This window comes from Castor canadensis, chromosome 8, assembly GCF_047511655.1.
Source record: "Castor canadensis chromosome 8, mCasCan1.hap1v2, whole genome shotgun sequence".
Lineage (NCBI taxonomy): Eukaryota > Metazoa > Chordata > Mammalia > Rodentia > Castoridae > Castor > Castor canadensis.
This window is the reverse complement of record NC_133393.1, coordinates 33,761,845-33,777,135: the sequence shown is the minus strand read 5'-3', so window position 1 is coordinate 33,777,135 and position 15,291 is coordinate 33,761,845. Positions and strand designations below refer to the sequence as shown.

Below are 15,291 nucleotides of genomic sequence, written 5' to 3'. Positions count from 1 at the left end.
GAAAACTAAATTTAGAGATAATTGTTTAAATCTGTTATGTTAACTAGAATATACTCTTAAAACCACACTTTTTTTATTCAGAAGATAACACTTTTTTGACTTAATACAATTGAGTGTAATGAGTGATTATGAGATTTCTATTCCAAAATAATTTTTAAAGTGTTGAGTGGAGTAAGTATGCCTTTCAATTCGAATTCATACAGAGCTTTAGGTGAAGGATCTACCCCAAATTAGCCTCACCTGCTTCCTTCATGCTTATATGGTTTGTATGTATGAGCCTGTTTTCCACTTGTTTATGCATTGTTTTCTAAATTCATCCATTGGTTCATTTTATTTTCTTGTACTTACTATTCAAACAGGTTGTGGTTGTGGAAAAGATTTTTAAGTATCAGAGGCAAACGTGGTTGTTTATTAGGCATTTTGTAAATATACTGGAGAGGAGACATTCTGCTATTGTGGTTTAATTTTCAAGATATTAGAAAGCTTTTATGCACAGTAATGGTAGCTCATACTTGTAATTTCAGGTACCCAGATGGGAGGATTACAATCTGAAACTTGCCTGGGCAAAAGCAGAAGATCCTATCTGAAAAACAAACTAAAAAAAAGCAAAAAAGCTCAACGGTAGAACACTTTCCTAGCAAGCAAGATGGCCTGAATTCAAGCTCCATTACTGCCTCCCATTTCTTCCAAAAAGCTTTTCAGTTACAGGAGTCATTAAATAGAAATATTTTTGTAGTGTAAGTTTCTAAAATTTTTTAACATAATTCATCATTAACTACTGACCATTTGCTGAGTGTAAGATGTGAAGAAATACTCAGGGGTGTGTTTGGAAGAAAGGTGCATTGATAGTGACAAAATACCTGACATAATCAGGTTAAAAGGAGGAAGGTGTATTTTGGCTCATGCTTTCAGTCAATGGTCACTTGGCCCTATTGCTTTGGATTTGTGGCAACTTAGCATGTCATGATAGCATCACTTTGCAGAGGACAGCTATTCACCTCATGGCAGAGAGAGTGTGGGGGGGGGGTCTTAATAGCCTCTCAAAGGGCCAGCACCACACATTCACTTCCTTAACTTCCTTCCACTAGGCCTCAACTCCTAAAGTTTCTACCATCTCCTAATGGTGCCACAGGCTGGGGACCAAGCTTCAAAAATGGGCCATTTTATAACAAAAGTAATTAAAAAAAAAAACTATCACAGAAAGTAGACAAAAGTTGAAAGTGGAGACCATTAATGTTTCTTTTTTTAAAATTAGTACTATGTCTCTAAAGAAATGGCTTTACACTGTATGTCTTATTAAAGTGTTGAAAGAGGCAAGTGACTTACCACTTGTTATAGAGCACTATAACTTCCTTTGTTCTGGTATATTGTATAGTTTCATAGAGGCTCTTGAATGTACTCATTTCTGTGTTTTGCTTAAGTAACTTAACATTTTCAATGATTTCTGGTACAAAGCCAATGAATTACAGGAAAACAGAGTTCATACATTTGTACAAAAACTTAATTTATTTCATCCTCTCTTGGACTTTCTCATCATTGTTTTAGTCATCTAGTTTCAAGTTGTTGCATCTCTTTGACTCTTCTGTCTACCAAATACATTCCCTCCAAAGAGCCAAAACCCGTTGATTTTTTCATGTGCCCCATATTTTTTGCTTTCTTCCTCTTGGCAGAACACTCAATTATGCTCTTTTAGTGGCATAATGGTATTTTAACTTGTTCTGTACACCTCATTTTTCTACCAACCCCACATTCCCAAAACCAGATTAATTGTGTTTTTCAATTCTACATATATTACACTAAATTACACTGGCTTTTGTGGTCTCACAGAATAAGTACAAATTCTACAAAATGACATAAATCAACCTACACAATTCAAAAACAATCCTGACCAGATGTTTCCCTTTAATAACCTGTGTAGCATATTAATGAGATATCAAATGTATTTAAAAATTAACATTTGTTATAAATTTATAATAAATGCTCCTTTTTAAACAATGTCTAGGCCAAACTTGATTATATACTGATTCCTTTGAATGTTACATGTATTAACATCTCAGTTTCTTTTGTTCAAGATGTAGACTTTGCCTACATTGTAAAAATGATTGTAGAAGAAATGGAAGATATGCTATCTTTCTGTTTTGGTCTATTAGTAGTCTACTAAGCCTTCAAACTCCCATCTCAAAGGTCCACAACAGTATGACTTTGGACAATTTCCTTGCTCTCACATATAGATGCTTTCTGGCTGCTCTTTGACATAATTACATTATTTGCATATTTATCTAATACTCTCTGAAACTTCAGGGCAAACCCCTAGAAACAGATTTTTCTTACCTCTCTTTTAGTTCTTACAGTGCCCATAATGTGTGAGTTACTAAACTGTGAGACCAATGAATTTCTAGGGTTAGTTTGTTTCAGTGTTAACATCACTGTTGTCATGTGCAAAACCGTAGTAGAAGTAAGTACACTCACTCTTATTGGAAAATGAGTGTTTGACATATTCTGTCAAATATTCTGTCTTACTACCTCTTGCAACACTATTACACACCTATGGCTCTGCTCAATCTTGTCTGAAAATTACAACATTCAGTTTCCATGTCACAATCAAGAGAGACCTTTTCTATCACCTCTGGTGTTTACTTGAACTCTTAAATTTGTGCTTGGAATCAACACTTTGTAAAAGAAAGGTGTGTGAAATGCAAGTAGGGTAATGTTGAACTTACATTTTATACAATGACACTGTCATTCATTGGAAAATTTCACTCCTGATAAATACCATCATCTCTGTTGGAAATAACTAGAAATTGATGAAAGGAAACTAAGTAGGAAACATAATAGAATTACATGTTTTCAACATAAATAACTTAGAAATGAAGAATATACAGTTTTCTCCCATACTCTCCTGCCTTTTAAAAGAAAAAGTCTGAAATCTGAGTGACAGCATTGATGTTTTGATTGCATTCAAGAGGAAACAATGACCCTCCTGCAAAACCCACCCTGGGAATACCACCATCTTCTAAGGAGACCAGGCCTTTAGATCAGCACTAATCCTAGCTTGTTTAAAGGGTGGTGAACAAGCTGAGCCACCCTCATTCAATCAATTCTATCCATACTGAATCAACAGAACATTAGGTATTTTTAGGGATTGGCTGTGGGAGTTATCATTTAGTGGCCTAGTAGAGAATACTGTCAGGCTGCTTCTCTAAGATAATAGTTCATAGATAATTACTCATGGGATTCAAAAGAGGGGAAGAAATGGTGTCTCATTCCTTAGGTTACTGTCTGCTAATGAACTCTACTTTCTGATTCTCTCTATGTTAATATGAACAGGAGGAGAGACTTGTGGCGATCCAAGATAGGGCTCAGCAGTGATTTGGGTTTATTGCTACTCTATTGAATAGAGTTGTTATGCTGCATGAATTTTTCCTGTGAGTTAGCTGGAACATTGCTGACTTTGTGACAATTTTTTTAGTAGGGTGCGTTTAGGGTAAGTGACCAGGAGCAGAGGCTGTAGAGGATACTACAGAGGACAGAGTTGTGGCATAGGTAGGAGAATCAAGCCAGGGCATTTCTGCTGGAAAACACACTAGGGCACCCCACAGGAGAGACAAATGTATCACTCAGAAGTAATTCTTTTTTTTATTTTATTATTCATATATGCATACAAGAATTGGGTCATTTCTCCCCCCTGCCCCCACCCCCTCCCTTACCACCCACTCTGCCCCCTCCCTCCCCCCACCCCCTCAATACCCAGCAGAAACTATTTTGCCCTTATTTCTAATTTTGTTGTAGAGAGAGTATAAGCAATAATAGGAAGGAACAAGTATTCAATTCCAGTGTCTGTCACCAATGAGAAGTCTATCACAGTATCTCATAAGATAGTGCTCTCAGAAATTGTTCATTTCTCCTTACAGTATATCTTATCATGACAGAAAAAGGAATGGAAATCCTTTAGAGAGAAGTGAATGAAACAAATTCAGTAACTGACCACATCAGCTTTCCTGCTATATCCTTTTAGCCACAAAAGGAAGAGAGGAAAATATTAAATATTCTGAGTATACAATGGGGCTGAAACTTGAGTGGAAAGCCTTATGAAACCCAGAGTGACTAGAATGCTGGGAATGTGTTCAGGATGATGCTAGGGGAATGGGAACTCCATGAAGCATGATTAGAAAGAGCTACTGGAGAAATCTAGAGACATTTTATGTGTTTTTTTCTTAACAATTTTTAGACTGTGCCATTGCAGAGCACTAGCAATGTCTATCTCACCACTGTGAAAGTTAGCTCACAGAACCTGGTGAATTTCATAAGGATCCTTATTATTCAGTATTCTTGATTGGATTGTTATGAATGGTAATGAAACTTTTGCATTCCAATAATGACACATGTTAACTTACTGTTGCTCTAAAGTATATTGTTAGTTGTCTTATTTGCAATCTAGCTTCTGTTCTTTGTCACAAGTTTTGGTAGGAACTTCTCAATGGTAGTGATAGGCTTACTTTTGATTTTCCATTAAATGAAGAAAAGAAACTTTGACAAATTGACACTTGTAAAGAGTCAGTTTTTATTTTTTTATGAAGAGACCCATTACACCCAAGCACACATTAAAAAGCTATAAAACTAAAAGAAGCTTTTCAAGAGGTACATCCATGAGAGCCATTTCAGACATAGAGGGGATGGATGTGGGATTAGCAGCTGCCTTCATGGACAACTTTGCACTTCAGGATCTTGAGATAATTGTCAACCTTATTTGTATCCCTGCGTAAGCAGTGGAACAGGTTATAAAATCCAACAAGGCGAGAGTTTTTGTCACCCTTCTGCAGTGATGAAAGTCCAGACCAGGCAGCGAAGATGTCATCATTTACAACTCCAGGTTCAACCTAGCCACAAAAAAGATAGTCACTTATTATTCATACTATTAGTATTTGTTTATACTTTTTCCTTCTAATTGTTGAATTATGATTGAAGATGATATAGGAATGGAAAACGTATGCCAAAGGCATGGATTTTTGTGTTTCTGGATCAGCGTGTCAAAAATCTAAAAGTAGGACATATGTATAAGTTTTCTAGCATATGAGATATCAAAGGTAAATTATGTTCTCACAGGAGTATATAGGTGAAAAAGCAGGAAGTTGCTTGTAGAAAATAGAGTTGGCATTGACCAAGGGACCTTGTAAGAGGTTCTAAATGTTTACTTACTTGAGTAACTTTTACCTTTCCCAAATCTTGTCCCTAGCATGGTCTCTGCACTGTAGTTCTTCTGATAGTTCACTATTTATCTTTTCCTTCCTTTGAACTAAATCCATTGTTCAGAGAATGTATGTACTGAAATGTTATAAACAATGAGGACTGCACCGAATGCATTAAGATGCAGATAATCTGATGGTGACTATGGTGAAAATCTGGTGAAGTAGTCAGGGAATCTTTCATTTAAGTCAGGAAAGGTTCCTTCTAAATTTCTATGATGAATAGCTGTTTTATTTTTTTAGTTCTCTGGTGTGGGAGGTAGTGGACAAAGGATGGTGCTGCAAAGACTCCTCAGTGGTGAGGATGCTAGGGCATGACTAGGATTACAAAAAGAACCTGTGAAACAGCTTGAGAGATGGGGCAGTGTGTACCTCTGGACTTTTTCAGCCTTTGCCAACTGGGAATCTCCAGAGATCTTAGAGAAAAGGAACGATCTTGGTATCTTTAAGGATGTCTGAGTTAGAGAGCCAACTAGGTACCAGTCTGAGATAATTGTAGACTTTGATTTTCCAAGCTTTTTCTTAGAGAGTAAACACATTTTTTTATATATTGGATTACCTATCAGAATTTATGTGTATTGTCTGGCCTTAAGCTTTTTGTATTTGATGAAAAATTTTTTGAGAAAATTGTTGGGAATATTTTATTATGCAAGATGTAATGACATTAACATAGCTAAATAAAGAAGTGGGAAGAAAAAAGGAACAAAAAATTAAAGCATTATGGAACCTTAGCTACATCATGAAGTAGGCTTATACTAATAAAGAAAATAAATTGAAAATCAAGGTGTTTATCTCATAGGTTGCTGGGTTAATGTGCCCTTTGTATTTGTTGTGTTTTTGCTCAGATTTGTAGTCTTCTCCCATGACAATGACAAAAATGATCATGATATCATGTACTTAGTACACAAAAAGAAGTATAAAATTGCTTCTCCTATTACTTTTAAAGCCATATGTTTTTCTTTAGATGATACATTATTTCTGAAAGTTACAGAAAGCTGCATAGCTATAATCTCACTAAAGTGAAATTATCCTATGTGAATGGAGATACACACTGAAAATATTAATTTAATCTAAATATGATGAATTATTTGGAATGATTATATATAATGATGAGTTTAGATTTGGATCCCCAAGTAAAACAAAATTTAGGATAAAATATTTTTCTAGATATTATGAAATTACTAAAATTCCAGAAAAAAACACACCTTTCCTTTTGTGACATCTAGTATTGTGAGACAACATTGAAGTTATGGCCTCTTCTTTTCAATCTTTCCTTGGTGATGGAGCATGGAGGGAGCTACAGTCCAGTGTGATTTTGATTTTCTCCTTTTCTCCCTTCCCACTCTAACCCTCTGGTGTGAGTAGAACAGAAAGAGAATCTGACCAGCATTTCAATGCATGTATCCTGAGATACTTTGAAGACAGCATTTATCTTGCAGATTCTATTCTCTGATTTTCTTTCTCTGGAAAATATTTAACCCCACTCCCCAAGAAAGAGGAAGCCTTTGATGGATTTGTGGACAGTGTAGGAAAGGCTACACCTTTCAAATACAGAAAGCTATTACTAAAATTGACGTACATCAGGATTTAACATTACGGATGACTAAGCCCTTGCCTAGTCATCTACACCAATAGATGCCTAAATTTGTTCTAGCAAAGTGAGGAATTTAAACCCCATTTCCCATCACAGAGGTTGCCTCTTTCATTGATGAGAAAATCAATGAAGTATCAAAGATTGCTCACCTGTTTGATTATCTTCTCCACGCCCTCTCGAAGTTGATGGGTTTTATACTCAATCTCTTGGACTCTTCTAATCATATCCACTGGGAATTCTTTCATATCCCTCACCGTGGTGGTCAGGTGCTGCAGAGGGTCTTCCCAGGAGCGCAATAAGCCTCGGACCGTATTCAGAAGTGTTCCAGACTGATCAACCACATTGAACATCACATTAAAGGAGTGAAATACAGCAGGGTTTGGAACATGTAATTTTTGTGGAGAATTTGAACTAAAATATCTCTTTGTTATTCTTATGTGTATGTAAAATTTTTCAATAGATAATACAACTTTTAGAAATGCAAAATGTTAGGTATTGTTAAAGTTACAAAACTGGCTTATTTAAAGAACTGACTTTTTTTGGAGTTATATGTATGTATATTTATATATATGTTTGTATATATACATATATATATCTCATGTTTATGATGTTTGTTTAAACTATGTTTAGACTGGTTAGGGCATTATTTCAGAAGGGATAGATTAGAAACATAAAAAACTGGAGCTGGTTTGACATGTAGATTTTGTTGTCATCAGAACAGAGACTATAATTGCTGCTGTAAGAAACATATTTTGTAGGATCTGCTTGGTAAGGTGTGTTTCAATTAAGATGCAGCATGAGACAGAAGAGTTAGGAAATAATGAGGAAGTGTTAGAGAAGTACAAGTAGAACCAGAAGAGTCTTGAAAAATCTAGACAAGAAGGCTCAAATCATTCAGTGATCAAGGATGTAATGTGCTGTCAATTGAGAAGCATTACATAACTGCATTTGCATTGCTTACATCTATCATAGTGGTTATTTACTCATGCTCCTCCAACTCACCCGACACATCCCTACAGAACAATATATGCAATCGTAGGTATAAGGCATTGGGTGAAATGTCCTCTGCATGCACAATTTATAGATCTACTGCAAGTTTACCTAACATTTGTTTTTACTTATAATTTATCAGCTACATAATGTAAATTTTCTTAGATTGCATTCTTTTCCTCCATTTTTCTCTGCACATGTGTTTACTATACTTATTTTAGTGACTCTAATAATTTATAATACAGCAACCCTAGAATGCTGCCTCAGCTGTTTTGGTGGAAAACCTGGGCTTAAGACTTACTTTGGTATTTAGGGCTTGGTCCTTGTCTGCTGGAGTAGGAATCGCAGAAGTGTGGCAGCTGTTGATGGCCCTGGAAATGAACTCCTGGCCAGTGGCATATGTTTTTTGCTAGAAATGATAGAGAAAATTCAATTAGTTATAGCTTGGGAATTGAATAAGCTAATCCATTAACAGTTGGTAGAGGTGTAATTTTCTCAAAAAGAGCACTGCATAATATTGAACCCAAGGAATTAATAAACAAGTTCTTTTGCCTACTTTTTTTGCAATTAGGTTGTAATTTCACTGTTTTCACCTAACTTTTCAAACCTTTGAACTTCTTCTCTTCTTTACTATTCCTGTATTGTCACAACCTTCCTCTCACCCTTCCTATGGGTTGCTATTTGAAAAGCAAACACTAAATGCTGCCAAACTACAAACCGTCAAGTGTTTTAAATACCAAATGCCAAAGTACATAAATATCTGTTTATCCATTTAGTCTCTTATGTCTTGTGTGTCCAACAGATATGCCTCTTTTAAGCAGACATTATAAAGTTACAATTTTTCTTTCAAATACCTCAGAATACACATAGCTGTATCTCACCAAGTTTACCATGAATTCAAAATTCAATGTTACTGGTTGTGACAAAATAAGTTTAAAGTAACAGAGCATAACTTTTAGGAAATATCAAGATGTGAACAGATTAAAAAGTGAAAAAAATAGTAAACTTCATGGTTTAAAAGTGATATTTGGCAAAAGTTGTGAAAATTTAAAAGGATTACTAGGAAGATGAGGAAGATAAAGGATGGTCATCAAAAACAAGGAATAAAAGAAAAACTAGTGAGTGAATAGAATTTTATGAATATATATTTAATTACAAATATTGAGTCACATTTTCTGGAGGCCCAATGATATATTGAAGCCCTAATGTTTTGTGGGCTTCTTGCCTGACCTACAAGACCTAAAATAAAACTTTCAAAATACATCAGGAAGAAAAACTCTGTTTCCAATTGTAAACCAACTTTTGTGCTGTAATTATCAATTCACACACTGGAAATCTTAAAACAATGATTTCCAGCATTTTGGGGTTTCTGGGAAGTTTTTTTTTTTCTTTTAGGCTTTTTTTTCCCCCCTTCTGACATGGCTTCAGTTCAGCCTAACTCTATTCCATCCACCCAATTCACTGCAATGCAATTGTCGTTTATTGAATATCTACAGTTTGCTGAATACAGAATGCCCAGGGAGACTGTTTTCTAAGAACAAAATTCTGGCTCTTCTTTTAACCTAAAAATGGCTTTACACTTGGTTTTAGATTTTTAATAAATAGATGAATTAAAGAAAATCTATAAAAATCATTGCATTCTTTGAGAATATTTGAGCTTTCAAGAACATTGGTGCTTTCTCCTTTTTCCACCTTTTATTATCTGATGCCTTCTTTTACTTAAAGGTATATTGTTTACAATTTGGTTCATGAGGTTTTCTTTATTAAATTTCATACAGTCATGTCATTGGCATGAAGGCTTCTTTGGGAAGAAGCAATGAGTGGGATACTTACAAAGCCCCTGAATGTGTCTTCAGCAACTTTATAGATGTTGTCAGACAGGGCGACTGCACGGGTGAACAGGTCTTGGAGGCTCAAGCGGCAGTTCGCAGCCCCACCTGCACAGGCAGGGCTGGCAGCCACATTCTTGCAGAGAAGGAGGTTTAACACCAGCAGCAGCAGGAGTGATCCTGTGTAAACAAAAACACAACCCACTTTGAGATGATCTATTCTGCCGAGGTTATCAGATGTAATTCTGCTGTGGGAAACTTTCTCCCTCAGCACTGTCCTTTTCTACAGGAATTGCTAGTATAGCTGGGGTGGGAGAAGAAGCAACACATTCACTGTGTCAATTTAGATATATGATTGTATTTGTACAGATAAGTAGTTTGAGAAGTGGGTGACTTCCTGCATTTCTGTATTGCTTTCAGAAGGACTTCTATACTTTGCAAACATTTGGAGCTTAAATTAATTCTGAAGCAGGGTGTTTAAGTCATTCTCTGAAGATAAGCTAATGTCTTGGGTGTTTCTGCAGATTTTTGGTGGTCAGAGTTTATAATTTTTTAAGTCAATGTCCAATATTTGCATTTCGGGCTCCAATGTGACAGACAGTGCAGTTCATCGGTGTGTTTTATCTTCATGGCTGACAAGAATAAACTCATGGTTGCTTGATTGCTAATATGGATTATGAAATGAATACTATCCTAAAAAAGATGCTGTAGGCTGGGTGGCTAACTCACCATTATTATCCCACCCATTTGTCTGAAACTTTGCCAAACCATTCAGATTTTTTTCTTTCATATTCTTAGATGAGATAAAATAGATGAATATTTTTATTTTTCATTTCATAAAACAAATTTTGTTGTTAGTAGTAATTGTTTTTCTTGAAAATGTCAGCAAAGGCTGGTGCAGTGGTACAAGTGGTAGAGCGCCTGCCTTGCAAGTATGAGGCCCCGAATTCAAACTCCAGTACCACCAAAAAATAATAAAGAAAAAGAAAGAAAAGAAAAAAGAAAATATTACCAAGAAAGTGCAGGCTATTAGTTAGCCCTTGCCTGTTTTTCCTTGTGAAATGTTGTTTGGTTTGAACCAAATTGACAAAGCAGTATGAGATACATATTTGCTAACATTATGACTCAGAATTGTTTCATCATGTTGATTCAAATGGTGTAATTCATATAAGAGATCTGGGAGCCAGAAAATGTGAATTTTTTACTTCTGATGTATGACAGTGTGGATGTATAAACTCTTGAGGTCTTATTCTAGTACAGTTCTTGATCTCAGAATCATTGGTCTTTTGAGTTGGGTTATTCCGTGTTCTGGGTGCTATCTCTGGAGAATTCATTGGAGGATATTTAGCAGCCTCCCTGGTTTCTACCCAGTGACCACCAGTATAATCTTACCCTTTCCTGCTTTACCTGAATTTAGACAATGCAAATTGTATCAAGGAGAACATGCAATTGTATCAATCAGAACGACTGATCTATTCCATTGTGCCCTTGTACAAGTGCTTTCTAGAATATTGATTAGAAGGTTCTTATAACCCTGTGTGCCTTAAACTTCTTGTTATTACCTAAAATTTCACATTATTTTACCCCAAACACCAGATTGTTCACAAAGCCATTGAGCAGTTGCACATACCTTTCCATGATGACTGCTTGCTGTCCAAGGTGGTGGTCATTCGGGAACACACTTCACCCGAGAAGACCTAGGAGTTGTACAATTTTCTCCTGTGAAGATGTTGGCTTATGAACCTTTGATATGTTTATGAATATATTTAATCAGACATGCTCCCTTTCCAGTAATCCATTTCTGTCATTAAGATGACCCCCATAATCTATTTTATTTCTTATTCATATTTAGGAAGACATACTGGCATGACATGAAGGATTTTGATTAATTAGAGCAAAAGGAAATGAGAAAACTGATGAACGTGAGATCTTTAGACTAGCTGGGGTAGAAGATATATAAAACTATAGAACCCCATTACTTTAAAATTTACCTTTAGTTCTCTGCAATGTCAGAAAATATAGCATTATATTTAACTTAAAATGGTCTCATGTATTGTGAGTTGCAAAATTTCTCATTCAAGATTGTTAAGTCAATTGAGATTTAAAAATTTATGTCCTTTATACCAGAAGATACAGAATAAATTCTGATTACATTCCGATTGAATTTCTTTGTTTTTTTTTTCTTTTACAAGTTCTATTTAGTCCATTTTCAATGACATATCTATATCATACTTTGTTTTATAAAATGTATTCTCTCCTATGCTTATCCCTAATGAATCCTTTGTTTTCAATATATATGTATAGTGTTTATAAATGTGTGTGTACATATATATACATACATAAAGTTGTAGGTTTATCTCTTTTATATATATGAAGTTGTATCATTATCCCAATTCACAGTTTAAGAAATAGAGGTTCAGAGACACTAAAAATAAGGTGGATGGAAAGAATAATTTGTCTATAGTCATGTTAGATGCAGGAAGGATATTGTTTCAAGAGGAATTTGGATGGATGTGAGGAAGGATAGGAAATGAAATATTTATAGTTATTGATGTTTACCCACATCTAAGATAAGCAAGATATCAACACTGAGCCTAGAGAATTTATTTTGAAGCAATAGTAGTTTTTCAGGGCAAACGCATACATGTACACACATATATTTACAAAGATCCCAATATAGGATGTAATAAACTCCAATTCCAGTCAATTATTTCTACTCTTTCCTGTAGGATCATAAACTGTTAATAACTAACATATGACCCATCTACTTTCCTTGACCGTAGCGCACTCTGGGACAAGATGACAAAAACAATCATTATCTATTGGCTCAGAAGTTCTGTTATCTCTTAGACAATTCCTAAATGAAATGATTATGATGAATAAGAATGAATCACTGATGACTTTTCTAATTATTAAGTCCATGTATCTACATCAGGTAAGACCTTTACTTTCAATTTTAGTGTCTTTGAGAGAAGACTGACAGATGAGGAAACTTAAAAAGTAACGTCTTCCCATGGCATTTGCTTTTTCTGTGTTAGTGTCAATATGAGGTTTAACAATTATCTAAGTGCTGATATGGCAACTTAGAAATCTTAACAAAGAATAACATGTCTACATATCTGTGAAAGTATTTTTTCTCATTGTCTTAGCTTAAGCAATGCTAGATTTTGAATCATAAGCATCAAATGTGATGATTGAGAAGCTCTATCATTCTAAAAGTGGGGTTGGAATACTATAGACTTATAGTAGATATCTATTTTTCTCCCTAGACAAGGAAAGTCTGAATTATTAAAGACAGCAAAGCTGTGTAGTAGAAAAGTTACTGTAGTCCTACTTTACCTTTTCCCTGCAGAAACTTATGTGCAAGAAAATATACTGTAATGATTGACAGTGATGGAGGGAGGGGAACATGGTGGATCAGAAGCATCTACTATTTTGACTCTGTGATTGAGAGAGTCAGGTTACACAAGAAAGACTATGCTCTGAAGACAGAAAGAGAAGAAAAGTATTTGGATCACTAAAGAGATGGTAGAAATCAGAAAAGCACAGAGAAATCTAGGCAACAGAGAAAAACAGCAAACAGTTCCAAGCCCATCCTTGGCTCCCTGGGAAGCAGAGGGCAAGCTGAAGACCCAATCACAAGGTCAGTCAGAGGGACCTGACAACAAACTGGAAATTCTAGCTGCAAGAAAAGCCCACACCTCCTTAAATCCAGTGAAGGGATTTGGAAGATAATGACTGATCTGGTGTAGAAGGTTAGACCTTGTGAAGGTAGACATTTTGCCACTCCCCTCATCTCAGAATGCCACAGTAAGGTGACTTCTTGAGAAAGGGTTGGTTAAGACTATTGATTGAGACTGAGATACTCAGGGGGCTAGCGAGCAAGCAATAGTCATGCTTGCTCGCTAGCCCATATCAAAGTGTGTTGGTGAGAGATGGCTTTGAAAGATGGTCAAGTAGAGGGAGAGAGTCTTACCTGGTCCTGCAGAGAAGCAAGTGGGATCCACTGCAGTGAAGGATATACTGGTGGCAGGCCACATGCTCCCTTATAAAGACCAAGTCCAGTCACCTCAGGGTCACATGAAAACAAACAACCAGCATGGTATTCAGCCTTCAGGGACTGTCTTCAGGCTATCTGTGTTTGTTGCTAGGTGGAGCATAGGCTTTTCAGACTCCCTGTACCAGAAAACATCCTTCTTACTTCATATTATAGTTAGGTCATTAGACATCTAGAATGAGGAAAGTATATTGAAGGGTACAAGATAGAATTATGAAATTACCCTGAAAGGAAAACCTATCAGAGGAACAGCAGATTTCTCAACAGAACTTTAAATGCAAAGAGGACATGGATTAATATATTTCAAGCCCTGAAAAAAGATAACTGAGAACCTAGGTTACTGTACCTGGAAAAAATATCCTTCATAATCAAAGGAGAAATAAGAACCTTCCATAATAAACAGAAACTAAAGCAATTCATGATCACTACACCTGCACTGCAAAAGATACTTAGAAGAGTTGTATCTTTCAATAATAATTTTTCATGTTAATGTTCTCAGTTCTCTGAAAGACACAGACTAGGAAACACATTTTTCTCAGCAGCCCATGGAACTTTCTCTGAAATGCATCATATCTTAGGACATAAATCAAGTCTTAGCCAATACCTGAAAATTCACATAATTTCTTATATTTTATTAGACCCCTACAGAAACCATGAACAGGCTGAGAAAGAAATCAGGAAAGTAACACCATTCACAAAAGCTTCAATAAGTTAATATCTAGAAATAAACTTAATCAATATGTGAAAGGCCTCTAAATGAAAAGTATGAAACCTTGAAGAAAAATTGAAGAAGACACTAGAAGATAGAAATAGTATCTATGCACATGGATAAGCAGAATTAATATTTTGAAAATGTCTGTACTACCAGATCCAAGCTCAGTCTCAATGTAATTCCCAGAAAAATTCCAAGGGCTTTTCTTTGGAAATAGAAAACCAATTGTAAAATTTGTACAGAATCTCAAAAGCCCCCAAAATAACCAATGCAATCCTAAACAATTCTGACTTAAATATACTATAGAGCCATAGTAACAAAAACAGCATGATACTGACAAAGAAATAGACGAATAGTCCAATGGAATAGAGTAAAACATCTAGAAAGAAGCCTTCACAGCTACAGCCATCTGATTGTTGGCAAAGGTGCCAAAAAACATAGTTGGAGAAAAGACTGGCACTTCAACACACGGTGCTGGGAAAACTGGATATTCACATTTAGAAGAGTGATCCTAGAACTCTAATCTTTAACCTTGTATAAAATCAATCCAAAATATCTCATTTTAACTCCTGAAACTTTGAAACTATTATAGAAAAACATAGGGAAGCATCTTGAAGTTACAGGCATAGGTAATGCCTTTTGAATAGGACACCAATTGCTCAGGAGATATGAACAAGAACTGACAAACGGAATTATATCAAAATAAGAAATTTCAGCACAATAAAAGAATGAGTGATCAGAATTAAGAGGCAACCCACAGAATGGGAGAAAATCTTTGCCAGATATTCATCAGATAAAGAATTAATATCCAGAATATATAAGAAGTTGCACCAATTGAACACCAAAAAAAAATGCAATTAGTAAAT

General features: G+C 35.5%; 1 protein-coding gene across 1 annotated transcript; it reads right to left on the bottom strand.

The window, feature by feature from the left end:
- Positions 1 to 4,541: 4,541 nt before the first annotated feature.
- LOC109680233 (prolactin-like) lies at positions 4,542 to 13,715 on the bottom strand. The gene is made up of 6 exons (XM_020155156.2): positions 13,633 to 13,715; positions 11,287 to 11,353; positions 9,661 to 9,836; positions 8,129 to 8,236; positions 6,987 to 7,166; positions 4,542 to 4,877 (listed from the first exon to the last, which is right to left on the bottom strand). Exons 2-6 carry the CDS (start codon positions 11,324 to 11,326, stop codon positions 4,686 to 4,688), a joined length of 696 nt encoding a protein of 231 aa, XP_020010745.2. The 5' UTR covers positions 11,327 to 11,353; positions 13,633 to 13,715; the 3' UTR covers positions 4,542 to 4,685.
- Positions 13,716 to 15,291: the final 1,576 nt, after the last annotated feature.

Excerpts from the sequence above, each read along its gene's own strand:
- LOC109680233 (XM_020155156.2), bottom strand. The coding sequence starts at position 11,326 with ATGACCACCACCTTGGACAGCAAGCAGTCATCATGGAAAG. Across the intron at positions 9,837-11,286 it reads CAAGCAGTCATCATGGAAAG|GATCACTCCTGCTGCTGCTG; the intron begins GTATGTGCAACT and ends TTGTTTACACAG. Across the intron at positions 8,237-9,660 it reads AAGACACATTCAGGGGCTTT|CAAAAAACATATGCCACTGG; the intron begins GTAAGTATCCCA and ends TATCATTTCTAG.